Here is a 27,711-nt window from a genome sequence, read left to right as displayed (position 1 = left end):
TAGTGCTTATTGTAAGTCTTAACTTTTTATACCAATGCCCCATAAAAATGATATTAAAAATAAATTAATATTAAAAAGAAATTACTGTCTTCAGTTTTCAAAAACCACTGGATTTTCAGAACACATCTGAATGTCTGTTCATATCAACCCCTGCTACTTTTCAAAGACTTTTTAATCTTTTAATTTTTTATTATTCGTTTATATTTAACCATAGTAGTGTCATCCACATACAAAGTTATCACCTTCATTCTCACAAAAATAATCTCCCGAATTCTGTAATCTTAAATGTAAACTTCAATTTTTTGTGGCCACTTTTAAAGGAAAGCAGGAATTTTACACAGACTTTCTGAGTTTTGCCTGTAAGACTAAGTCCATATCACAACTGCTGTATGCTGTAAGTACTGTAATACTACTTTATATCCTATAGGCCAGGAAGTTTGTGAGCTGCATACCAACTCCTACTGCCATGTGCAAAGCTACTTTTTTTGTACATGAGAAGCATTCAACTGAAAAATCACACGGATCGTTATTTCTTCCTTGATCAGAACTAGGGTGAAATAGGTTTTAATCTATGAAGATTAAGTTATTCCCTGAAGACTACTTTATATTTGACTATGCATTAATAAAGATTGTCGCCGCTCATACGCCTTCAGAAAAAAAAAGTTAAATATTGCATTTAAAAAAATATATGGCTGTGAAGGTTGAATGAGTCTCATCACTGGTATTATTCCATTTCCTCTCTATTAATAGTTATTCCAGACAGGAATTTAGCTTGTAGCTATAAAAATATGAGGTGGTGAGTAGTTAATAAATAGATACTAAATACTTAAGAAAATACAAAGTAAAAGCAAATACTGCAAAGCGCTGTCATCCAGATCTGTTTAAACCAGCTGTGATAACAACAATTCTATACAAATGACAAGTCTGGAAGAATTAATTTTAAAATGATCAAGAGATAATTAACTCATTAAGGGTGTGAGACTTCTGAGGTTTCTGAAGAGTAGGTAATTTCTTTGCTATTTTTACCATGTCATACCAGAACAGCCCTGAGACAACAGCTAGAGAACAGTACTGCTGAAATACAATAAAGAATCTATAGATCGAGACATTATTGCCGTGACGTCACTGTTATGAATGACGCTTGATCGATTTTGGAAGGATGCAAACAATGCACAACCTCTCGTCCTACCTAAGGAAGGCATCAGCAGCCACCCAGCAGCAAAGCCACTGAAGTACACTATGTAATAAAATTGCTGTTGCAAAGAGGAAACTATGTCTGGAATGAGGTGAGCTCCTTTTTGTGAGAGCTGACGACCTCCCCCTGCGAGTAGACGACATTTCCTAGATCAGACCAAAGCATGGAGGTTTGCAAGGTCCTATAGCCATCTTACCAGAGGGACGCCAGAGTTTGAGGAGATCTTCAAAGTGCCCGTGCAGTTATCACACGTGCTGTACGGCAGAGTAGAAACACCCACTAGCTGCCCACCAGCATGTGGAAATCACGGCTTTGCTTAAGCCAGAGTTAAGTCTGGGCAGCCTGCACTGAGCAACGTGAACAGAGAAGAAATAGAAAATCTGGACAATCAAGAGTAGTGCAAAATTTTACACCCATGTTTATTTTACTTTCACAACTCTCAGTTCCTCATGCTGACAGTTTGTACGCCATGCAGTGAAAACACCTATACTCAAGAATGTAAGACCATTTCTTAAATTCAGTCCAATTAAAAGAATCTGAAGTAGAGTTAACACCCGCTGCTTAGAAAATGAAACACGAGGAACCCCATGCATGTGTGTGACTGCCCTGATTAGCAAAGGCAAGATTCAACTCATGTGTGATCCGTACTTATTTCACTTAGGTAAGATTTGCTAGTCTGCAAAGCATTAAAAAGTGGAGACACTAAATACCCAATCATTTATTTGAACTCAAGAATGAAAACTATGGAGTGCAGTATTTTTTCCAAAATAGCAACATAAATAAATATGTATGTGAATAATACTTGCCTCCATAAATTCCAGCGTTGTTCTTCCAGCTGAGTCACTAAATGCTCTATGTATTTGTTTGAGTCCATATATTCCTAAATGAAAAATGATTAAAGGTTAGTTTTTCAATGTGCAAAGCATTTGTAAAATTTTGAGTAAAAGACAGTCAGAGTCAGTTTGTGGAGTCCACTTTCATTTTGCATCCAAGGTTATCCCATGTACACAGAAATCACAATGATGTAAAAATCTAGATTAAAGCCAAATTTGGATTCATACCAAGTGTACAGGGCAGTAGCACAATACATTTTTCAGAGATTATTTGAGCGGAAGACAAAAGGCGGTGAGGATATTCAAGCTGCAAAAATAAATTAGAATACATATGAATACGTATACCCATATTCTAAGCCCAGAATTATCTTCCCTCGATCGAGACTGAAAAATAGCTTCTCAACGGTGCAGTCACCGTTTTGGTGCACGTTTTGTTTACTTTAGGTATAAATCAAAGTGAACCCAAGATTTGAGTCAAATATTTATTTAATGGAGAGTATGAAAGATATTATACTAGGTACCCTATTTGAAAACGAAACTCTAACTCAGCTCCTATATAATTTTCCAGTTCAACTTTTGCAGATGCTATAACTTGCAATATCAGCTATATGAAGGCTACTGTATTTGTGTCTAGACAGAATTTCTGATAAATAATCATGTTCAGATGAACAATTCAGATTTTTTTCTTATTGAAGGCTATTCTTTAAACTCAATGCAAAGAGGTGATGCTTATTCTCAGCACAGAAATACGTCAGTAATAGAAATACACCACTTCATTTCCAGGAGGAAGGCAACTTCAGTGTGATTTATATAAAATATTTCAGAGTGATCCCATAGAATAACATGTGATATAATATGATATATTTGTATGACAGCAGTACCAACACAGCCACATTACTATTATTCTGAGAACCTATCAGTAATAATATAACTATCTTGAAATATCTCAGCAAACCAAAAATATGATTCAAACCTCATACTTCAGGAAATAACAAGTATTGGAGTACTGTATGGAAACAAATCCATCTTCACTTTCTGGAGACAAAAACTCCACTTTTTTAGCTTTGGACTCATCACAGAACCACTTCACGGGGGTCTTGTTTGCCTTAGGGATTGTTTCTATACTATTATTATTTATTTTGTGTACAAATACGGATTTTTGTTGCAAAGTAGTTGGTTCTTCTTAGCCATTTGTCTTCATGTCCAGGAATATGAGATAGCTACTACAGGGACAGTACATCACCGTGGCTTCTCAAGGTGAAGATAAATGTTAGCTGATTTTAATTATCATAATTTATATATAGATGTACATTTTTATTTTTCAGGATTGGAATTGGAAGTGATTTTGTGTTTCTGCCCATAGTAATTATTTTCTTGTTCTGATTGAGAGAGAGAGAGAGAGAGAGCGAGTGCCTGGTTCCCCAAAGGCTATCGTGACACAAAGGAATGGCCCCTGGCACAGACGGGAAGGAAGAGTAAGACTCTGCTCCCGAGGAGTCTCTGCAAATGCATCGGGGCCAGATCCTGTTCCAACTGCCTTGCTCGAAAACCTTTGGGTGTTGTGAAACTTGCCATTAAACTCTGTGGTTGCCCCAAGCTTAAATTTTAATCTAGATAGATGTATCTTGTAGTTGTTACTTTCATAAAACATTGAATAATGTAAATCCCGAGAAAAGCCATGAAGTTCAGCGGCATTAGTATAGCTTTTGTCCCAGTGCTGCTTGGATTAGATGCTGGCTTCAGCACCACCTCTTACTCTCCCTGTTGCTCGCCTGAATTGAATTTTACTTAGAGTACACCACGTCAATTAAGCAGCAAGTTTTTTCTAAGCCAATACAGGTAAAGTCACTCTGTAATACACGTATGTTACAGTTTAGAAAAATTATACTGTACAAATGTATAATGATGATTAGTTGCAGTACCAAGTTCGTTAAAACAAGCTGCCTTCGTTTACTTTATATTTTTTACTACATTGAACCTGGTATAAATTAGTATTAATACCTTTATATCTTTTTAATGTAATATTAAACAATATTCCTGATTTATTCATCAGTGCACTTTGCCCTACAGGCAAGGATAGAATCAGCAGTTTTATTCTGCATGGTTCTACCATGATAATTTAAAAATCTCATTCTGAAGCAATTTTCTCAAAAACATTGTCTAGAAATAAAGCCAATGGGGAAAAAGAAATCAGTGCGTTTATCCTGTATGACTGCCTTAATGTTAAGTTTTTCCTGTGCGAATCAGAAATATTATTGTATTTCTCTTTGAAGACCTGCATCTCAGGAGTATGTAACCTGTCAGTGTGCAAAAGTGATGTAAAAAAATCAACCAAGATTTGACAGAAACATCACGATTAGAAGTACCTCCTTTCTTCTATGCTGCTATGGCACGTTCCTGTGCCAGCCGTGTCCAAAGCAAGCCATCTGCTTCAGCCAAGGTTCCCAAGCCCAGGTTTCTGCTCTTTCCTGTTATCAGCTATCCCAATAAGCCAAATTCTGCAAACCCTGGGTCAGAACCCAGTATTATCATTTTGTCTACATGAAGCAAATAGCAAACAGTCATTTGCGATTTAGAGCAACTCTGTGATTTAGAATAACTCGGCACATTCAGTGAAAGCATAAAATCTGAGAAAAGCCCCATACTAATCACACTTGTTCACAAAGACTATTTATACAATTCAGGAAAGTACTGACATTTTTCAGTACCAAATAGATCACATTGAGAGGAGTAAGACAAATATTTCATAGCTTCCTTGGAGCTCTGTCATACGAGTGCTTGCATCAGGTAGACTTTGAGTAGCATGGCTAACTGTCGAGTCTGAGAAATTAGATAAAGCATCGTTTTCTGATGCAAGCGTATGACTTCAGGAGTTTGCGTTATTGGAAGGAGGATCCAAGTGACTCATACATACGTAAGAAAAATACCTTTTCATTATGAAAATGGAGACAAGATCCAATAACTGAGTAAGGATAAGAATCATTTAGGTAGACACGACCGGTACTTATACTAGATACTAATAAGACAGATCAATCAAACAGGAGAGAAAGGCTGTGAACGCACAATGGCCCCAGGGCTACAGAAGTCGCTCACAATTCTGCCTGCTCCCACCAGAAGGCTCAGCACTGAGCACCTGCAAAGCTGGGGAGGGGGGTGAGGCTGTGTAAGGCCAAGTTAACATTTTCAAAATTATACGGCATTTTTAATCTGAAATTGGAGGCTTCAAATTAGTGTATTTTTTATAAATCTGATGATATTGTATAGTAATTCTGCCGGTTGTGGAATCGCCATCTGTGCTGTTATTCACCATTGGACTAGAGCTCCGCAGCCTGAGCTGCGCTGGCTCTGCTTCGCGCCCCACTCTGATCTCCAGCTATTCCTCCCAACCTACAGGATTACTGAGGAGTCCATGATTAAAAATAAAAAAAATAATTAAAAAAAAAATTTTAAATCCTTTACAGAATAATGGGTGAAACCTGTTCCCTTTCCTCTCAATTACTTAGCTTCCAGCCAGGAGGATTTCTCCTGTGATGCTATATAACTTCACTGTTTTAAGGAAAAAGAAAAAGCCTTCTGTAATAAGTTTAAATGCAGTAGAAAATCTTTCTAACAGCTGCATAGATTCTGGCATCCAGGAGGAGTTGGTATGCAAATGTCACATACCAGCTCATCTAATTTAGAGAGCATTAGAGAATTGCTTTACCAAAATTGTCACTGTTTTGAGCTGAAGCACAAGCCTAAAAATATACCTAAGTATGTTTTTTTGACAGAACTAAATATCTAACTTCGCAATGCGTAATTGTTTTGCCTTTTTTTTTTTTCTTTTCTTTGTTAGCTGGACGGCTGTCAGGAAAAAAAGAGGAAGAGAAAGGAAATGAAGTGCCTCCACTGAGGCCCGGGATCCACTGCTCGGTATTTTGGTTGGTTACGTGGGTATTTGTTCTGGCATAGCCATGTTGTTGTGCTGGGCAGGGTATCAAAAATTATACAGCACACAGAACATTTTCCCATCCATTGTTACAGAGCAAACCCTTAGGGCAACCTTCGGCTTATAACACAGGAGTCCCTCGCTGGAAGCTGGAGGTGATAAATTTAAGCTAAAGAAATAGCACGTAGTCTCTGCCTCTCTTAAGGAACTTGCACAGCTTGGTATCAAAGAGAGTTTAATGAGCTTAGCAATATGTGAAAAGGATTAAGGATACAGTCGTTGATCCAGCAAATCACTTGATTACGCACTTAATTCAATAGGGCTACTCATGTGCTAGAAGTTCAGCATGTGCTTCAGCGCTTTCGCTGGGCAGTGGTCACTGGGAGGGGGGCGGTGCGGTGGTGGTGGACCAGGCCATCCTGTGGCTGTTGTGCCCCAGATCCTGGAGCCGCTAAACCCAGGCTCCTCCATCAGGCATGCAGGGACACAGCGGCTGCCCTGCCACTGCTCTCCCTGTTACGAACAAGCTCCCAGGGAAAGACCTGGGCATACAGCTGAGATGCCGGCATTGTGCAGAAAATAGGGAAATCGGGATAGAACCTAGAATCATAGAATAGTTTCAGTTGGAAGAGACCTTTAAAGGCCATCTAGTCCAACCTCCCTGCAATGAGCAGGGACATCTTCAACTACATCAGGTTGCTCAGAGCCCCGTCCAACCTGATCTTGAGTGTTTCCAGGGATGGGGCATCTACCACCTCTTTGGGCAACCTGGTCCAGTGGTTCACCACCCTCATTGTAAAAACTTTCTTCCTTAATATCTAGTGTAAATCCACCCCTTTTTAATGTAAAGCTGTTACCCCATTACCCATAACCTAGGCCGGCACTCATCTTCCTGCAGACCAGCTTTGAAACCGGGCTGGGAGGTGAAAGTCATACACAGCCCCATAGAGCCCAAAGGGTCCCTTTCTCCCTCTGGCACATCTAACACTGCTCCTGGTTCAGTTGGGACAGACATGGAGCAGACAACCCTAATGCAACCCTACCCTTTGACTCCACTAATATTTTTATACCAGACAGGAAAACATCAGCATGAATTCAGGCTGTTGTGCTTCAGAGAGGAGGATGTTTGTTGTTGGGCAGTAGAGAAAAACACAGAATGAACAACCTGATAAACGTACAGACAAGTTCCTGCAAGTATCTGGAATCATCCAGCCTCGGAGACAGGGAGCCGCACAGAGAGCCCCCAGTCATCTGCCACAATGCGGAAAGTCGTATTTTCACAGGGAAAGGTTATTAGAAATCAAACAACAACAAAGCTGTCTGCAGCCAAACAGCAGACTGTTGCAATTAGGAAATGATGTTAGCAAAGCAACGAGTGGATGGGATTGACCTGTGAGGGGCAGATCTAAGCTGTTACACCAAGTGTGGAGACACAAGTCATCTTTGAAGGATCTTGGAAGAGTGCCCTGGGGTAAAGATTTAGATGTAGGGAGAGTGCCTTCAGAGACTATTAGAGACTATTATAACTTTTGTAAAATATTTATTTTTGTTATCATCCTGCTGCATAAACCTTTGATAGAAAATAGGTTTTTTTCCAGCAGCCCAAGAGGACATACACATATGTATGTACTCTTGTCTGGACTGTGTTTTTCGCATGTCTGAAAGTGTTATAATTGAGGATTTGAGTCAGCTGTCTGTTATACAACATTACACAGCTGCACACTAAAAATAAATCAGGTATAAAAAAAGATAAAATCTCTTTGCATTAGATTTTTTTGTCACTCCCTTCGATACCACACCTGGCTAGACTCCTCACCTGTGGTGCTAAATAGCAATAAAAGCTAAACCGTGCAGCTCAAGAAAAGATCTTTTAAAACTGCCATTATTGCTGATTTATTCTTTTCCTACCTGATTTCACCACGTTATTTTAATTGTCAGTTTTATTAACAATGGGCACGGAAGTGTACACTTAGAGCATCTGCAATGGAGCAGAAGGCTGGCAAGAGCCCTTGTGCACATACTGTGGAATTACACCATTATGGTAAAAACCAGTAATGATTATTTTAATAAATATGTTGAGCAAATTTCTTAATTGTTCAAAATCACTTAAGCCTCAGTGAACAGTTTATATTACATCTCAGCTGCAGTGATTAAAACTGATTTACCGACTCATCTGCAGCCAGTTGTTTTTGTAAAAAATCAGCTGGGTTTTCCTCCTGCTGCTGCTTGGCTTCCGCTTTGCACCCTGTTAAATGGCTCTATCCACAGAGGACAGCAGAGTTTAATAAAGCCTGAAATAGCACAAGCTCGTTAGCTAACCGACAGATTCTGCACCCTGTGCACTGTGAATGCGGAGATGGTTCGCAGAGGAACGCTATCCACATTCACAGCTGGCATCCAGAGCTCCACTGCATTGGAATTTTTGCCAGTTTGTCCCTGAAGATATACAAGCTCTGGGATAACCAGTGGATACTCTGCTACTCAGTGACACCCGATGTTCGTGTTCTTCCCAAAAGGGGCCGTGGAGAATGCTGTAGTTTTACGTTATCTTCCACCAGCTTATAAAACCTTCTCTTTTCCAGTAAGACACTTTCTGCAAGGAAATCTCATGGCTCAGGCAGGCATGTGCAGACCAATATCCTGTGAGGGCTCTTCCCTGGCTTAGTAGACCATAGCTGGAAAGTGAAGAACAGATTTGGTGAAAACCACCGCCACCATTCAGATTTCCAGATGCTTGGCTGGTTTGGGTGGCTCACACTTTAAGGGTTTTACATGTCCATTATACAACCTACATGGGCCCTGCCATGAAGGATAAATCATAGCAGGTAGGAGGATAGCCATGATGCTGGACTTAAATTCTGGAAAAGAAAAAGCTAAAAAGTTGACCTAATTGAGGTTAATTACATTAAAGTAGATTTGCAGTAAATCAGCAAAGTACCTCGGTACTGGGGATAAAGGAAAGAATTCCAGAGCTTCCCAGCTGCTACCCCATGATGCTACAGAATGAAACTAAAAAGACGAAAATATATTTGTCAGCTTTCCAAAGGGAAGCCTAATGACAGACACAGGCAGAAAAATAGCAGAGTTTTCAGCTGGACTGAATCAGTATGCCTCTGCTGAATTCCACCTTTTTTGATACGAGTGCTGTAATCTCAGAGGATGCTGCAAAATTCACAGTAATACAATATTGTATCTCCCTTGTAAGACCTTTCCTTCTAAGGAATGCCCTGCTGTCTTCTAGCAAGGACACACAGCTTCAGTTCAAAGCTACCTGATTTCTCAATGTCCTGATTCCTCACCAAAAGCAGATGTCTATGCAGAGGACACAGCAATCCTTGCAGCATCACCTGCAGGCTGCATCTCTGTAACCCAAGCCATTAGGATCAAGGTAAAAATAACAGAGAAGCTCCAGCAGATGCCTGCATTTTTCCATGACCTAGAAAATCTCTGGCAGCAGTAAAACCAACATACTGGATCTCCCATCGATTTAGTACCCTGACCCCTAACTGTCTAAGCAGTTAATGGTTTAAGCAACAGCTGGATTAAAGGACGAATGTCAATTCATAAAACAGCGTGACAGCTGTCCTCTTTCAGGGCAATGGGGCAGAGCCCAAGATCAAGTAGGTGAGTGCTGGGATAAATTCCAAAGATCAAACAGATAGATGAAAATAATATTTTACAGAAAATAGGCACTTGGACAGACGATTTCAAACTGGGATTCATTAAAAAAAATTAAAAAGTGCTTATTTGACAGACTGGAATATTTTTCAAAATAAGATAGGATATAAAGTAAGATAGTGAGGAGTGAAGTCAGAACCAAGAAGATGGATGAAATACAAGGGGAAGGGATAACTAAAAGCAGAAAGAAGGACAGCAGGAGCAAGTAAGTACAGTGAACATGTCTAGAACTTGACATTGCTTTTGTACAATATTCTTTATTCCAAAACTTCCGCATTTCTTGGGCCTAAAAGTCTCTGTGTAAGTAACAGGCAATGGAAGTTTCGTCATTTCACTAAATACTGAGCAAATGATTCTGTTTGGCTGTATAAGTAAAGAAACTGGACATTTTGTCCAGCATGCAAATCCATGCTAATTTTAGCTGATTTTCTTTCCCTGAAAGAAGTGTAAATCAGTAAAAGCATTAACTGGAATTTACTAGAATTATAGAAACATAGAATCATAGAATCTTCATGGGTGGAAAGGACTTTTGACATCGAGTGCAACTATACACACACAAAAAAACCAAACTTACAATCTCTGCCACTAGAGCATGCCCTGAAGTGCCACATCTAGACGTTTCTTAAACACCTCTAGGGATGGTGACTCGACCCCCTCCCTGGGCAGGCTGTTCCAGGGCCTGACCACTCTTGCAGTAAAGTAATTCTTCCTAGTATCTAATCTAAACCTCCCCTGCCGCAGCTTCAGACCATTTCCTCTGGTCCTGTCATTATTCCCTTGGGAGAAGAGGCCAACACCCACCTCTCTACACCCTCCTTTCAGGTAGTTGTAGAGGGCAATGAGGTCTCTCCTCAGCCTCCTCTTCTCCAAGCTAAACATGCCCAGCTCCCTCAGCCTCTCCTCACATGACCTGGTCTCCAGACCCTTCACCAGCCTGGTAGCTCTCCTCTGGACACGCTCCAGCACTTCCATGTCCCTCTTGTACAGAGGGGCCCAGAACTGAACACAGCACTCGAGGTGGGGCCTCACCAGTGCCAAGTACAGAGGCACGGTCACTTCCCTACTCCTGCTGGCCACCCTATTCCTGTTGCAAGCCACAATTCTGTTGGCCTTCTTGCCCACCTGGGCACACTGCTGGCTCATGTTAAGCTGGTAGTCCACCAGCACCCCCCAAGTCCTTTTCTGCCGGGCAGCTTTCCGGCCACTCTTCCCCAAGCTGATAGCGTTGCTTGGGGTTGTTGTGACCAAAATGCAGGACCCGGCACTTGGCCTTCTCAAACCTCATACAATTGGCCTTGGCCCATTGATCCAGCCTGTCCAGGTCCCTTTGTAGAGCCTTCCTACCCTCAAGCAGATCAACACTCCCACCTATTTTCGTTTAATATCTTTATTATCTTGAAATAGAAAAGGATGATATTGTACCAGAAAAGTTTGAATTTATTAGACATCCTCTGAGTCATGGAGCTTTTAACACCAGTTCACAGCTTCATTGAGCAGCACATCAGGGGTACACGCTGTTACTGCAAGGAACAAGAACCAAGATCATACAGCAGTGTGTCCTACAGCATCAACAGGTGGATGCCCTTGATTTGTATTTGGGGTCAAACCAGGAGATCTTTTTGGTCATCAGTCTACATAAAGGCCAAGTGCCCATGGATACCCATCTATCCAGAGTGTAGCTCACGGAATGAAGTTCAAGCAGGCTGGTTGGGGACTGATCCTGAGCAGAGACAAGGCACAGGAACTGCAGCAGATGCAGATGACAGTGCAGATGATAGGCTCCGCTTACCTGTGCTAGTCCCAGAGGAAGGAAAAGCACCAAGAACTCTCTGAGCTTCTAAACTACCAAAAAAATCAACAAGGCCATTGCAGCAAGGACTTCATAGGTAAATGGGAAAAACCTGCCTTTTTGCCAGGAAGAGGAAGGGATATGGACGAGCAGGTTGCACCACAGCGCCCTGAGCCATGTCTCCTGGGCAGGTTTGGGGCTGTTCTCCCAGTTACCTCAGCATATGGAAAGTTCTTGCCCTCAGTCAGTATAAAAAACCTCTCTATATAGTGAAATACAAAATGAGTATACAAAGTGAAGCTTAGCATAGTGGTGCATGTGACATTGCCCGGTTGTTCGGAGTTATTGATGACTGTGTGTAAGTTAAGGAGGTGTCAGAGTGACAGAAATGTTTATATCCCAGAAATTCCACAGATGAGAAGGCATCAGTGTTATTTTGGGCAATAGGAATTTGCTGTATAGCTAAACCAGACATTCAGAGTCAAGAAAAATGAGTGCAAGAAGATGCGCAGATTTTATGAGTTTGCTGCTACGCAATATGCATATTTACATGAAATAATTAGCTGCAGTCTTGTTTATGTCAAATCCAATTTACAGTCATAAACTTCACCCGGCAAAGACAGTGATGCTGTAAGAAAATGCCCAGAAATGTTAGCAGCCATAAAGATGCAGAGTAAACACTGAAGCATTTAATTATTCAATTTCTGACATTACCAGGTAATTACAATTTGAATAATTTCTTGGATGTTTTTTATGAATATAAATCAACCACAACACACAGAAGAACTGCTGGTTGGAGGCATTTGACTTGCGTAGACATATGGCGCTTGCATGTGACTCACGGTGACTAAAGAAGACAAGGAGTTATAACAAGGATAGAAAAACATTCATGGGATCTACTGCAGAGTTGGGGAAATCTAACTCTAAGGTTATTACAGACATTTGGAATTCACAGATAAAGACTTGCTTCATTCTCAGTTTGTATCAAACTTGTTAACTCATTTGGAACAACTGCTATCATCCATCCTAACAACAAATACCTTGGAACCTGAAGTTTTCTACCATTTTCTTGCGCTGCTTCGTTATCACTTGTCCTCACATTTAATCTGGCAACTTCTCACAAGGAACAAGGTACACACATGCAAATCAAGCGTATCTACATATGTTTTTATTTCTACTTAAAATCAAACTAAATACAAAAACCATCGTAGAAGACACTCATCAGTTCAGTTGCTCTCTTACTGAAAGTCCATGGAAAAAATATTAAAATATTTTTATTCTAATATTATAGGGATATCAAGCTGATGATCCCAAAATGTTTCAAGCATCAGTGGGCAAAACAAGGCGAGGAAAAATTCTGAGGGTTTCCAGCTTCCATCCCCTGCTTTAGGTACCAGGGTCACCTGGGGTTTAGCAAAATCCAAATTATCGACCCTTTAGGGTTTGTATGAACGCAAACCAGAGAGACTGGAGATGAGCCGAGAGAAAGAACGTGTAGCCCCAGAGGCTGAGACTTTTGTTCCAGACAGGTCTCACTTGCTTTCTCCTGCTCTTCCTCCTTCACCCACTTGCCAGCACACTCTGCTCTAGCCACAAACTTTTTCAAACAGAGGAGGGAACTCGTTATGGCACATTTTGAAAATTAATCTCTGTGGCAGCCACTCTGCTTGCAATACATTGCATGTGCATATCTATAGTCAAGAAAAATTCATCTCAGTGTTAAAAATGTAGGAATGCTCAAGAATTTTCAGAAGCTGCATCTAGCGCTCTGCCTCTTCCCGGTACGCTGAATTCAGTGGAACTACTCTATCTCATCTACATGATACACTCACATATATGATAAATGATAGAATATGCAAATAAATATGCTCCTAAACATCCCCTGTTCATTGGTTTAATTTTTCACTCTGCGTTTGTATAGAGAAAAAAGTAACGAAACAGAAGCTAACACGTAAATATACCTATGCATTTTCAGAGTTCTATTATAAACAAGCCAGCAGCCGTGATCTCATGCTCTACCTGAAGCACATTTACTGTCAGCTGTCATTACCAGGGCTTGCAGCTTGTTCAACTTAGGGCATTGATTGATTATAGGACACGACGGAGTCTAAGGCATGAATTAGTTGTAAACTGTTGCCCAAATCACACTTTTTCTTCAACCAAAATTCCCACTAATTTCCATAAGTTATTCAAGAAAGTATAAACATTCATGAATGCAACAGAAATGGCTCTGCTTGTATTATTTGTGCAAATGAAAAACAAAAAAAATCTCTAAAACTTTCAGTGTATTCTCTTGCAGGTAACAATTCAATGCAATGCGTGTGGGGAAGCTCACTGTGCCCTGACGGTTTGGCAAAGCGGGTCTCCCCGAAGGAGCCCTGACCCCAAGTGCTGCAGCTCAGACAGCCATCCGCTGTCACCGCTTATAAGAGGAGCTGGCGGTCCCAGCGTAGGGCAGGCGAGCGCACGCTCTAACCTGACTTTCTGTGGTTGGGGGATTAATCATAAGAAGTATGGCATTTCCTAAGTGGTGCATGGGCTAGACGGCATCATGTGATACTGCTTGGAGATAAACTTTAAGTATATCAGGGATTTAGTGAAAGTGGATTTAGTGGAAGGAAAATGTTTCACTTTAATGTAAGCGATAAGGAGAAAGTTCAGTAAAGTCCCAGAAAGAGAATAAGAACTGGAACATTTGTGTCAGCAAACAGCACACAAGCATGCATTTACATTGTGCAGGCCTGTTAAATACTTAAGCCAAAGCAGTGCCTTTAGTTATAGCCACTAATTCTTGCTAAATTCTGGATGGAACAGAAAGCACAAAAGCACTGAAAGCACAGTTTCTTGCCAGGCTGCAACTCCAACCCTGTCATCCCTAACAATGCTACAAATGCTCACAGGCATCCGTGTCAGCCTGGGACAGTAGTGGCAATTAGACACATGAACTAGATTAGAGCGTACGTGGACTAAACGGGATGCGAAGTGACACAACAGAGTGCTGCTTGGGTGCGGTTCCCACCCAAGACTGGGTCGGATTTTGACATGAGCACAATGCTCCAGCTCTTCAGTTGGCCTCAGTGACAGGAGTGGCTGACGCACCAGAAGGTTGTGCTGCCATTCAGCGAGACCTGGACGGGCTGGAGAGTTGGGCAGAGGGGAACCTAATGAAGTTCCACAAAGGCAAGGTGCTGCACCTGGGGAGGAATAACCCCATACGCCAGTACAGGTTAGGGGTTGACCTGCTGGAAAGCAGCTCTGCAGAGTGAGACCTGGGAGTCCTGGTGGACCATGAGCCAGCAATGTGCCCTTGCGGCCAAGAAGGCCAATGGTCTCCTGGGGTGCATTAAAAAGAGCCTGGCCAGCAGGCTGAGGGCGGTCATCCTTCCCCTCTACTCTGCCTTGGTGAGGCCACATCAGGAGTACTGTGTCCAGTTCTGGGCTTCCCAATGCAAGAAAGACAAGAAACTACTGGAGAGAGTCCAGCAGAGGGCTATGAAGATGATCAAGGGACTGGAGCATCTCTCTCTTATGAGGAAAGGCTGAGACACCTGGGTCTCTTTTAGCCTGGAGAAGAGAGAAGACTGAGAGGGGATCTCATCAATGCTTATCAATATCTAAAGGATGGGTGTCAAGAGGATGGGGCTACACTGTTTTCAGTCTTGCCCAGTGACGGGATAAGGAGCAACGGACACAAACTGGAACACAGGAAATTCTGTCTGAACATAAGGAAAAACTTCTTTACTTTGAGGGTGACGGAGCACTGGAACAGGCTGCCCAGAGAGGTGGTGGAGTCCCCTTTTATGGAGATATTCAAAACCTGCCTGGATGCGTTCTCTCCAACCTGCTCTAGGTGACCCTGCTCTGGCAGAGGGTTGGCCTAGATGATCTCTGAAGGTCCCTTCCAACCCCTACCATCCTGTGATTCTGTGACAGGCATGTTACAAGTGGCCATGCAGTAGCCTCTGTGGCCTTTTGAAAGCCAGAGCGAGCTGTGCACCAGCCGAGGAAGGCAAGTATAAAAGGTTCCTTTGGTGGAAAGCCAAGAGCTAGAGCCATGCTCCCAGAGTAGCTGCAGTGCATGGAGAGGGGATTTTGGGGGACACCTTTATTGACCTGTAGTCAGAAGTGGAGCAGGGAGATGCTGCACTTGGGTGAATATAGATGCAAATTGTTGAGTTTAATGTGTAGGAGAAACTGAGCCTAACGTAAAGGTTTTCATAAAGTAGAGATTGGTAGTTTTTCCTCCTCACTTACGTTTCAAACAAAGCAAAGAACTGCCTGCTCAATTCCTGCATATAGGAAATTTATTAATAATCATTATTATCTTGTGCTTTTATAAATGGTCTAATGCATTATTAATGTTTTATCTTCTGAACGCGTGTAACTTCAGTATGCCATGTGCAGTAGACAACTAAACAAATATAATGACACTATTCAATTTAACGAGAATCTATTCCCTGTTCATAAAAATTAAAGTGAACCTTTAATTTCATTCAGCATTTTAGAATTCACAGGTGCATGCAGTACCTGTGAAATCAAAGCTGTAATTTAGCTCCTGGGTAACGCTAATAATTTTTCTGCAGTTGAGTATCGCTGCACTGAATTGTAGATCCATCTCAAATGTGACGTGCTTAGAGATATTAGTTACAGTTATTGCAAAACATTCCATTTATCCAAATAAGACTGAAAAAACATAAACTGTAGCATGAGAGGCTTGAAAATACTTGTTTAGATAAGTATTCAGTCGGCTGCTAGGCAGAATATATAGTGACAATTCAGATTACATGATAGCTTTTTGTTTTATACACTCTCTTGCCAGTTAGCATTCAAAAATGTAACTTCAAAAATGCCCTTAATTTTATGTGTGAAATAGCAAGTGATATACTTAGCTGTCCATGTTTCTTAAACATGAATCTTTCAATCCACAGGGAACATAATGTAAATGAACAGTGAGAACATAAGCATAAACCTTTATATTGCTATTAATTTTTGTCACTAACAGCGGCTTACTGGAAAAGTTCTTTACAATATTTAACTGAATTACATTTTAAAGATTTTTACCATCATTATCTGGAAAATCTATGACAACAAGTCATGAGTCATGTTAGTGTACCTGCTGCTCTACTGACGACTTGGTGATGTTTAGATACCACATCTCTCTCTTGGGAAACAGAGATATACACAACTTCCTGCAGAAGCCTTGGTTCTCTCACTGCTCTCAGACACAGAGGACAAATTAAAACAAAATATGTATCAATCCTGTACCTAAAAGCATTTTTTTTCACACAAAGGTGAGATCCCGTTTTCTGCATGTAAGGGTGTTCTGGGTCAGCTTCAGCTGGAATCGTGCCGACCTCGATGGAATTAACTGTCAGTCCAAAATGAAGACAGACAAGAGTAATCACTTTTTCCTCTCTGCTGTTAATGAGTGATTTTTAGAGTAATAGGACAAAAAGATTTTTAAACACTGGTTTGAAAAAGTGTCTTTGGGAGATACTAATTATTTTACATAAACACGCCGATACATACTGACCGCTTGCTGTCATCTGGCATTTGTTAAGCATCTCGTGTTTCTGAGTATTCAAAACTAGTGGCATTAATTGATATACAACAGAAGGGTTGAAATACTGCATCTGAACTGTGTAGGTGCTCCATGTGTGAATCACAGACAATTTACTGTATGATCCTTGCATGGGCCGATGATTTAGATTAATTTCCATAAGCCTTAAGATGTTTGCATGCATACTCCAGATCAGAAATACGGAGCTTATATTAAATCACGGGAGAAAAAAAACAACACGACTTTAAGAAACGTTTCAACGTTAAGATTCCATCCCAAAAAGTACTAAAGAATGAAGGACACGTTCCCTTTCAAATTTTGCTCATCTACGCTAACATGCATTTCATGTGTATTATTATGGCAAAGGTTGATTAGTCCTGGCGGCTCTGCCCTGTCTCACGGCGTAGGCGGTGGCAGAGCCCCGAGCAGGTAGGTACAGCGGTGGTGGGGCTGGTCTCGCAGGGGTCCAGCTCCCACGGGAAGCCTGCAGAAGTGGTAGGAACTTCTCAGATCTCGCTTTGCACATAGAGAGAAGCCTACCACGGAAGTATGGTTATAAGGTGTTACAGACATCAAGGTAGTCGTAAAACTGAACCATTGTACCCACTCAGCCGTACTCATGTAATCTTGCTTGGCTTCGCTGTGAAAAGTGCTGAGTGTCTGCAAGTCTCATTGACACTGCAGAATTAAACTTATTCAGGGGAGGAAAAGCAATTTTCAAACTTTAGATACACTCCTTAATCATTCATTTAAAAAGCATTTCCATAGCCATCAACTTGACAGTATTTAAATGAAAAGACTCTGAAAATCTCTTGTTTTCCAACAGGAAATGTTTTCAGGGATTGGCATTTCACATGTATAGAGAAATTTACAGTAATCATATCCTGATGACAAGTCTGGGAGAGGATTTACATCTAACAGGAATGATCTAATTTATCTGTCATACAGTAATACCCAGTGGCTATTGTGAACATTTCATTATCAAGGAAATTAAAGACAACACAAGAAAATTAATGTTTTAAGAGAAAGTTGTATGGTCCATTTAACTCTTCTTTTGACTGTCCACATAACGTAATAAGATAATTTGCTTCTTTTCATATGCCTGAGTAATAGAAATAACACTTTTCATAAATCATCTACAAAAGCTTTAAGAACAAAAGCAAGCTAGTCAGTATAAAGCTTTCAAATTACTTCTATATAAATGCATATCTTGTGTACTTCAGCAATCTCCCTCTCAAAGAAAAAGCCCTCACACTGAACAGTAACCTTCCTTCTCTTCTCCTTCCCAACTGTTTCTGTTTGGATATCAAACACCCTCACTGCACAACAGCACTATGCTCTGGTCGTACAGGACCCAATGGAAATTTTGTCACAAATCCAAGTGTCACAAGCTCACTATTTGGACGTGGAGACAGTGGCATGCTATGAAAGCACGGCAAACTCTCTCAGCAGAGAGATGCCTCAACGCTTCATGGTTGGAGATTTGTAGGGAAGTGCTCAAAAGTTTTGTTGGTGAGCAGAACCATTTCTCTGTCTCACCTCCCTTTCTTCCAAGCACCCTTTATAATTCCAAGTCTTGTAAAACAAAACTGTTTGACTAAAAGCTTTTTGCAGTAGCAGTGAAGGAATAGGACCTTAAAAGAGAATGCTTCCTCCATGCCCCTGGGATGTGGCTAAAACAGCCTCCCTGCAGAAGAGGCCGTAGACCTGGCATCCCCATGAGTTCTGACACACCGGAAGGCTGTGCCGCCATACAGAGAGATCTGGACAGGTAGGAGATCTGGGCAGAGAGGAACCTTATGAAATTCAACAAGGGCAAGTGCAGGGTGCTGCACCTGGGGAGGAATAACCCCATGCACCAGTACAGGTTGGGGGCTGACCTGCTGGAGAGCAGCTCAGCTGGAAGAGACCTGGGAGTCCTGGTGGACAACAGGATGACCATGAGCAGCAACGTGCCCTCGTGGCCAAGAAGGCCAATGGCATCCTGGGGTGCATCAAGAAGAGTGTGGCCAGCAGGTCGAGGGGGGTCATCCTCCCTCTCTACTCTGCCTTGGTGAGGCCGCACCTGGAGTCCTGTGTCCAGTTCTGGGCTCCCTGGTTCAAGAGGGACAGGGAACTGCTGGAGAGGGTGCAGCAAAGAGCTACCAAGATGATGAGGGGACTGGAACACCTCTCTTATGAAGAAAGGCTGAGGGATTTGGGTCTCTTCAGTCTGGAAAAAAGACGGCTGAGGGGGGATCTTATCAACGCTTATAAATACTTAAAGGGTGGGTGTCAGGAGGATGGGGCCAGGCTCTTTTCAGTGGTGCCTGGCAACAGGACAAGAGGTAACGGGCACAAACTTGAACATAGGAAGTTCCACCTAAACATGAGGAGGAACTTCTTTCCTTTGAGGGTGGCAGAGCACTGGCACAGGCTGCCCAGAGGGGTGGTGGAGTCTCCATCTCTGGAGACATTCAAAACCCGCCTGGATGCGTTCCTGTGCAACCTGCTCTGGGTGACCCTGCTGTGGCAGGGGGGTTGGACTAGATGCTCTCCAGAGGTCCCTTCCAATCCTGTGATTCTATGATTCTATGATTCTCCTGCTGTAGTCTCTCCTGATGAGGATGCTCAGGGTAGTATTTCACATTATGCCCAACCCTGCAGTGCTCACTTAACCAATTATATCTTGGAGCTCAGTATGGCCTGAGTCTGTCAGTCTAGCCACTCTTGCCTGTGTCACTCCTGTTGTTGAAGGGAGAAGCAAAAACCACAAAGGAATCAAAACAGCATGGGGTTAGATGGGGCATCTAAAGATGGAGATAGGCACCTAATGAGATTTTAATGAGAATGTGCTCATTCTGCTCCCTTGGAGATTTCTGGAATGCCTCTAGAGTTTTGGTCAATTTTCAGTTCTGTCTCCCCATCCCTTCCTACGTATCCAACAGCTTTACTTTTCTCTTTCTGAGAAGGGGAGGGCAAGGAAGCCCAGCATATAAATTCCTTTCTTTTGCTACTTGCATTCATACCACGTAAGGTAAAAAAACCACAACCTCCTCTGTACATATTTGGAAGACACAATCATTTCTGTGGGTAGCTGCATTCCCCCTTATATTACTTTGCATTCACGCATCAGATGCCTGGGGCCAGAAGGACATGCTGCATGTGAGAGAGTCTGTCTAGCCACAAAGTAAACAAGGTGCACGGGGAGGACTAAGACAAGGTAAATGAGTCTGCTATTTCAGACTGCAAAACTTTGCAGGCTCTCCTGTGATGCCAGAAGAGTAAAGAAAGTCAGCAAGCTGATCAGACTGATCTCCATGCCGGGGAAACTGAGTCACTGAACAAGTCCTGTTCTTTGGGTCATTCTGGCAAGACCCTGTCTGAAAGCAAGATGTCCTCAGTCCTTCCAGTCCTTTAATCTGATTACATCCATCTCTCTAACCTGCCATCAGAAACATACCAATTAGGTATGTGCATTATACGTACTCACACGCACATGTACAAAAAGTAAGCTAGTTCAAACAGTGTGTATTTAGTTAGGCTCCGGTGACTTAATCTTACGGTCTTCAAAATTGGAGAGGCCCTTCCCAAAAGAGAGTCGTGCAGTCAGCTGTAGTGACATCTCAGGGACAAGTGATGTTTTGCTGCTTTGATAGATTGTACTGCCTGTGCTAAGGTGTATCAGCTGATAGGTCTCAAGCCATATTGAATGGTTTTATCTTTGAAATTTTGATGAAAAAGACCTTTAGATCATTTGTCTCCTAAAATGCTCCTGATTAGAGGTTCTTCTTTCAAATCTAATACTGACTTATTAATCAAGGCAGAGTTTTCTGTTTTTCACAAATCAGTAATTATTCGTTTAGCTATGATTAGTGCTACACGGGGAAAACCTTTGTTTTAAAAAAGGCAGCATTCAACTCTTAACAGATATGGTACACCATAAATGTAGCTTGGAGTTGGAATAATGCGGAGGTGGACTATTCTTCTGGGACATCTGAGGATTTCCTCCTCATCTAATTTTAATTTGTAGCACTGATATGCTATAACTCCTTTATCTGACAATGGGTATGCACACCAAAGATAAGAGATACATACTAATATCCACCAAGAGGAAATTCTTGAACACGATTGCAAACTCCAGAAGTATTTACTAACTTATAATCTATATGGGAACACTAATGAGTTCCACAATGATTATGTGCATCCCCTCAAAGCCTTGGGAAAGTCTGCAAAACAGGCTGCTTTCCGGTGGATAGCACAGGAGTACAATATTAGGCTAGATTTCACCACTTCTACCGCCAATTTACATTATGATTTTCATCGGCATGTATTAGCTCCCAGAGAGACAGTCAGACGTGCAGCCCAGCTATACTGCTGTACAAAGGCACCGTTCCTGCCTTGGCCACCCCAAGGTCAGAGGAAAACCTCAGTCTAACCAAGTTTGCAGCTAGGACTGCGTTTTGAAAAGAGCTCCAGGTTCAGGCTCTACGTGAACAACGGCAGAGGAAGGGATGCAGTCCGATATCAATATCAGATATTCATTAAGAGAGGTAAAATATTATTGCTATCAATGAAAATGATAGAAGAGCATGTGCCTGCATTGCTAAATGCAAAGAGCAGCGTCAAAGCCCTTGCCGTGTGCATCCTCTCTCTGGACCAGCCCGTGGAGCTCTGTCAGATTCACGGCGCCACGGCACAGGCATCCTCCCTGCTCCGTCGAGGTGTGCTACCCAGGGCAAAACCAGCAAGGAAAAGGAACAATAAAGAGTTCACACCATTCTCCGAACTTGAAAAATTTCAGTTAATTATTAAATAATATCATCTGGGGACTTGCGGCTCAGGGACAATGAACTTAGACCTGTCAATTAATGTTTTAATTTTGGGCATTTAGAGGCTCGCTCATGCATGCAAACAGCTTTTCCAAGACACAACTGGTGACATTTCCCACTTCCTCCTCTATTTTTCTCCTGTTGCTCCTGTTATGACTAAAAGCAGCAGGATTATATTTTTCTCAGTGGGAAATGTGTCACCTGCTGTTGAAAGGAAAGCAATTATTGTGTCCTCGCTAAATCTTGGGCCTATTTGTGTAGAGCTTTGGAGCTTAAAAACACAAACATCCCGCTCTGTGCCACTGTAAGTGGTTAGGCACTTGGGAACCCCAGCTGGGATCCCCCTGGATGTCACCTTCGGCGCCTGTTAAGCGCAGGGAAAGATGCCAAACCCGAGTGCCTTTCCCGTAACTGTGTCTAATCAACGGAATGTAAAAGTGAATGATGTGCTCTTAGTTTCTGCACAGGACACCTCAAAACATTACGTTCTCCCTCTCCCCTCTTATTCCAGGAGTCAGATTAGGCTTTTCAGCTTTACTGAAACAAGATTTATGTCTGCCCTGCATTTGTGCCGTTGTTTTCACTCCTTTTGTGTGTTTTTCTGTGACTATAAACCTGTCTGACAAAGGGACAGGTATTTTATTTGCACACTGTCAGATGCTATTTCTCTGTGCAGTCTCCTGTTATCAAACAGCAAAAGTCTTATAATCAAAATGGGAAATAAAGCAACTGGACATTTACATTTGCAGCTGGCCAAAAGCAATAAAAGAACGAAACTCACAAAATGTGTGTATTGATATAGAGAGAGATGTATACTCACACACATGAAAGGATGAATAGGTGCATGCTAAAAGACAGTAGCTTTTAATACACAAAGTTTGTTTCTGATGAGTCTATTGCTATTTAGATATTATTTTTTTTCCATAGAAGTGAAGAAAATGCATATAAATACTGGAAAGCGAAAGAGCACAAGAATGACTAAATCTAAGAAAAAAATAATTTTACACTAATTATGAAAGGAAGCTTCTAACACTGTTGATCAGTGCCCTAGGATCTGGGAAGTGGATCTAGAATTACCTCTAGGAAAGGATCAGCAGCCTCAGTATTGGGCATCATTTCAGGTAGTAAAAGTGTTCTCAATTTTTACTACCGTATGATCCCAGCCAATAATAATAATGGTCACGAAGATTATTTTCCCTAACATAAACATTAATATTTAAAACAGGGATAACATACAAGCACATTTAGGAGGTACTGTCTATGTAACTGTGGTATTTTGGGTGAAAATACACCCTTATACATATTCTCATTTCTAACAAAGCATGCAAATACAAGCTGGAAAGCCATTTTTTCATATGAAGCACTACATGTAGCAACCATATTTATAGAGAACTGTCTATTTATAGGCATTTCTAAAGTATCTGTCTTATATTAACCATGTTGGATGGACCACAAAGGTCTAGTATCTGTTTACTGAGATAATAATTATACTGATACTTTTGCTGTCTTCTATAACTTAATAAAAATGGATATCTGAGATTTACTGAACCCAATACATCTACTCCATTGGCCCTGTCTCCTATGAACCTGAGGAACAGCATAGAATAATTTAGGTTGAAAGGGACCTCTGAGTTATCTGGTGGAACCCCCGCTATGCAAAGCAGTGTCAACTTCAAAGTTAGATCATGGTAAAGAAGGTCATATCCAACCAAGTTTTGAATGTGTCCAAGAGTCCACAGCCTCTCTGAGCACCCTGTTCCAGTGTTCACTCACCCTGAGGGTAAAATTTTTCTCCTAATACCAAACCCAAACTTCCCTTCAAGCAACTGTTGCCCATTGCTCTTTCTTTCACTGTGCACCTCCAAGGAGAGACTAGCTCCATCTTCCCCATTACCCTTCCCTTAGGTAGATGTAGACAGCAATGAAATCTCCCCTCAGCCTTCTCTTTGTACTCCTGAACAAACCAGCTCGCTCACCCTCTCCATCTACTGTCCCAGGCCCATCTTGGTGGGCAGCTCTGCCCCAGCTCCAGCATGTCCAGAATGGACCAGTAAGGAACCACTGTGCAAGATGGACTCCTCTGGGTTCCCATCAGCTAGGCAGCTCCTGCTCTGAAGCACACAGCTTCCTATTTATTCTTCAAAACGCCTATTTTATGTTAAGTAGCTGTGGATATACTTAGAGACATATGAATGTCTAAATCCTAAATCTACATAGCTTCTGAAATCTGTGGTAAGTAATGTAACAGATGAATTATGTATTAAAATCTATAGTGTTTACAATATATTTTCTATCACATTTCTGTAAATCTTGGATACAGCCGGTTGACATCAAAACAGACACGTACAAATTTTCAATGAGTACATTGAAATAGGGAAATTTTACCCCTCTGCAAGCTAGCGCTAAATAGAGCGATTCAGAGAATAGTAGTCACATAGTAAATTAAACATCTTCCCCAGTTCAGATAAAGTATGCAGGCTGCTCCTTCAACAGCCACTGAGAACTAGTCGCTCTGCTGGTGAAATGCTATTAGCTGCGGAGGTCCAAGCACTGTTTACTTGCTGATAGTGTTCAGCAGGGTTCAGAAAGGACCTGAAGTGCTACAATCCTTCTCCAATTCCAAAGGCTGCAGGAGACATGTATTATCCTACTACACAGTGTACAGCATACATAGCATGCTGCAACTTAGCATTTAAATTTAAATATGTAGCATTAAAATATTCAAGGAAAATTCTACAAAGAACACTAGATTTGCGGTCTTTGTTTCAAAAAATATCCCAAATTCTGTTTGCAATGTTTGATTACTGACAGCTTTCCTCTGTTTTGTTTTACCACGAGCGTACATGGTGCTCCATGTACTTTCAATGTGTACTTTCCCAAAGACACCAATTCTTGCCGGCCAAGAATTAAATTGAGGTGAAGAAGGAACATTGTATAATAGAGTAAATACAATATTGCCCCAGCTTGTCCCTTTCTGAACCACCACACTCTTCTCTAAGAGAATCCTTTTATCACAAAATTAAATATTGTGCTTTAATGCAGTGTATTATTAGGGAAGAGAGGAACATTGCCATGCTGAAGAGCAACTGTTCACCTAGCTGCAACCATCCTCATCTGTTTTATTACCGAATTTCTGATCAGAAGCCCAGAAACAGCTCAGTAAAAACCAGAGGGCTACACATCACAGATCAAGTTTCCTTCACATGATCTGCTAGAAACAAGAGCTTTTAGCATTCAGCCAAATTCAAACACTCTGGCATGTGCATAGGTAACTGTTGAAAATTGCAGCCCATGAAATAAAATGGTATTTAGCAGCTTGACCTATAAAATCTTTCCTAAGTTGTGACTTTGAAAATAAATACAGCATATGGTCTTTGCTGAGACATACCAAAAGATTCAGCGATAATATAAACACACAAAGGCTGGGTGCTTCCTTTCCAAATCATTTTGTATATGGGTTGCCAAAATCTATAGCATATAGATGTATTTTATGTTATTTTATGTTATTTTATGTTATTTTATTTTATTTTATTTTATTTTATTTTATTTTATTTTATTTTATTTTATTTCATTTCATTTCATTTCATTTCATTTATCTTCTGTTTTTCTTTTCTTAAAACACTCTGGAAAAACTGACTTTTAATTCCAGATTCATTATTACACCCGCTTTGATCAGGAAATCACAGCCATCTCAGTACGCCCAGTGAAAGTTCATGAGGTTCACTATGGCTCTTGAAATAGCACTTTGTATCCTCTGCTTTCTAACTTTGTATGGCCTTCTGATGTTGAGTCACAACTAGTATCACAGTCGTATCTACAACAGATTTGTACTGGAGACTACAAAAGAGACATACTTTATTTCTATTCTTTTCTCAGCTGTGGATAAAAATGGTACCAGACCACTAATCCTTTCTATATGGGCAGATGGCCGTTTGATGTATGTACTCATCTACAAACAAAATTCAGAAATTCATTTGGCTTTATCTCCATTCATTATGTATTATTGGTCTCTCTTCATTTAACATCAAAAGTGCAAGTAAGAGGACTGCCATTCTTTATGTTAATTGTTCAGTTGATTACTCATGAATAATAACACTTAGCATTTATATAGTTCTTTACATCTCTAAATTACTTTATAAATCTTGGCTCATCAAAAAGTCTTAGACTTCTTACTAGAACTTACCTTCTAGGAATAATGTCTAGCCAAAAGAAAAAAAGCCCAGTGTCACAGTCTTATTTGTTAAATATTTAGTAGTTTGAGGCACCAAAGCAACTCAGTGCATGAGCTTTGACAAGGTTTTGCGTTTCAGTCTTATGTCATAAATTTTTCTCTTCTGCCTACGTGGAAGCAAGCAGCTACAGAGGAGATGAGAAATGGGAGAAAGCGCAGGGAAGCATTATGCCACTGAAGGTGAATTTATTGAAGGATTTTATGCCACACCTCCTGTTCCCTGACTGCCCAGTACAGGTCAAATTTCAGAACAAACGTCGCCTGCACAGTGCTCCTGTCTAAGGCTTCACCCAGTTTTGAGAGTGAAGACTAGTGATGGGTAAATTGCATCTCTGTGGCTCTCCATACCCTTTTTGCTCAGAACCTGCTGCTGGTGTTTGGCAGATTTTTGATACCAGATTCAGGGTAATAATATTCCTAATCAACGCTGACCTGCCCCTCAACTTATAGAGCTTCTTGCACCAGTTTTCTTTGTATACGGCTGCTAAATTACCCAACATAATGGCCATAAGTAATGAGACCAAGGACTCAAATGAGTACACTCATGAAGTTATAGATGTCAACAGAATGTCCTTGTAATAAGAAAGGAAAAAAATTAATCATAACGTAACTCAGTGGCCGTGTAGTTCAAGACAGGCGGTCCCTGCTGGATGCAGGCGTGCAGTTGGCAGCCTGGCTGCGTGTTATGCCTGACACAGGGTGTCAAGAACTTTCCCTTTGCATTATTTCAAGTAAATGAGAAAGTGTATTATACCTCAGTGTATTTTGTAGGAAGTTTAAGCATGGAGTTTATCCAAGATGCTGCAAAACCAACTTTCTATCTCAAGCAATATATTCTCCTCTAGGCAGAGCAAAAACAATACAGCTTGTGTGTCTAAATGCAAGACAATTTACATATAGATTTGTATGACAATAGATTTTGCTGAAAATAATAGGATTATCATGGAAGTGGTCACTATGTCACAGAGCAGTGCATGGAAACACATTCATGAAAGAATGCTAGTCCTTTCTGTAGGGAGCTAAACACACCTTCATGCCATGAGCAGATGCACAAATAGACACGTAAAGGTGCCGATGCCTATTTTGGTTGCTGGCCCATCACAATTACTAGGGCTGCCTTAGGTATATGATGGTAGGTCTATATGTTGCGACACGTGTCAGGGCCAGCTGTGCTCCTGCCAGCTCGCTTTAAATACTAGGTGACTCTACAGCTATTCTCTACCTCTGCGCTGCATAAGCAAGAACTATTAAAATTTGTCTTCGATGGAACAGCTCACTTGAGTGTTACTTATTGTTCAAGCATTTGCCAGACTGAAAATTCAAGTAATGTAAAAAAGAAATAATTTCTCGATATTAGTTAAAACCAATGTTTTAACAATTGTAAAAACAATTGCAGGCTTCAAAATGTGCTATTTAAGTGAGGCAATTAAAAGCAATGGTCCAGTGTCAATGATAGCTTCTAGGGGTTGAACGAAACAAATAATGAAATAATAAATAACGAATTAAAGTAAGTGGATGCCTAATCTCAAATCATCAAATGATGTTGGGTATTATTTAGAACATTTTTGCTCATTTGCAAATGACAATGTCATTGCAGTATAATTTTTGTCATTAACTGTCCAGAAGTCAAGAAGACTCCAGCGATGTAAGGCAAAATGTGGCCTCGTACCGGTAAGAGTAGGCAGC

General features: G+C 41.1%; 1 protein-coding gene across 1 annotated transcript in view; it reads right to left on the bottom strand.

The window, feature by feature from the left end:
* NCKAP5 (NCK associated protein 5) overlaps positions 1 to 27,711 on the bottom strand; it is a 371,629-nt gene that overhangs the window by 261,849 nt on the left and 82,069 nt on the right. The window contains exon 2 of the mRNA XM_063340758.1: positions 1,998 to 2,075. Within this exon, the coding sequence (XP_063196828.1) occupies positions 1,998 to 2,075 (78 nt within the window). The remainder of the gene's footprint in view (positions 1 to 1,997; positions 2,076 to 27,711) is intronic.

The sequence above is a fragment of the Chroicocephalus ridibundus genome, chromosome 7 (genome assembly GCF_963924245.1).
Source record: "Chroicocephalus ridibundus chromosome 7, bChrRid1.1, whole genome shotgun sequence".
Lineage (NCBI taxonomy): Eukaryota > Metazoa > Chordata > Aves > Charadriiformes > Laridae > Chroicocephalus > Chroicocephalus ridibundus.
This window is presented reverse-complemented; position numbering and strand designations above follow the sequence as displayed.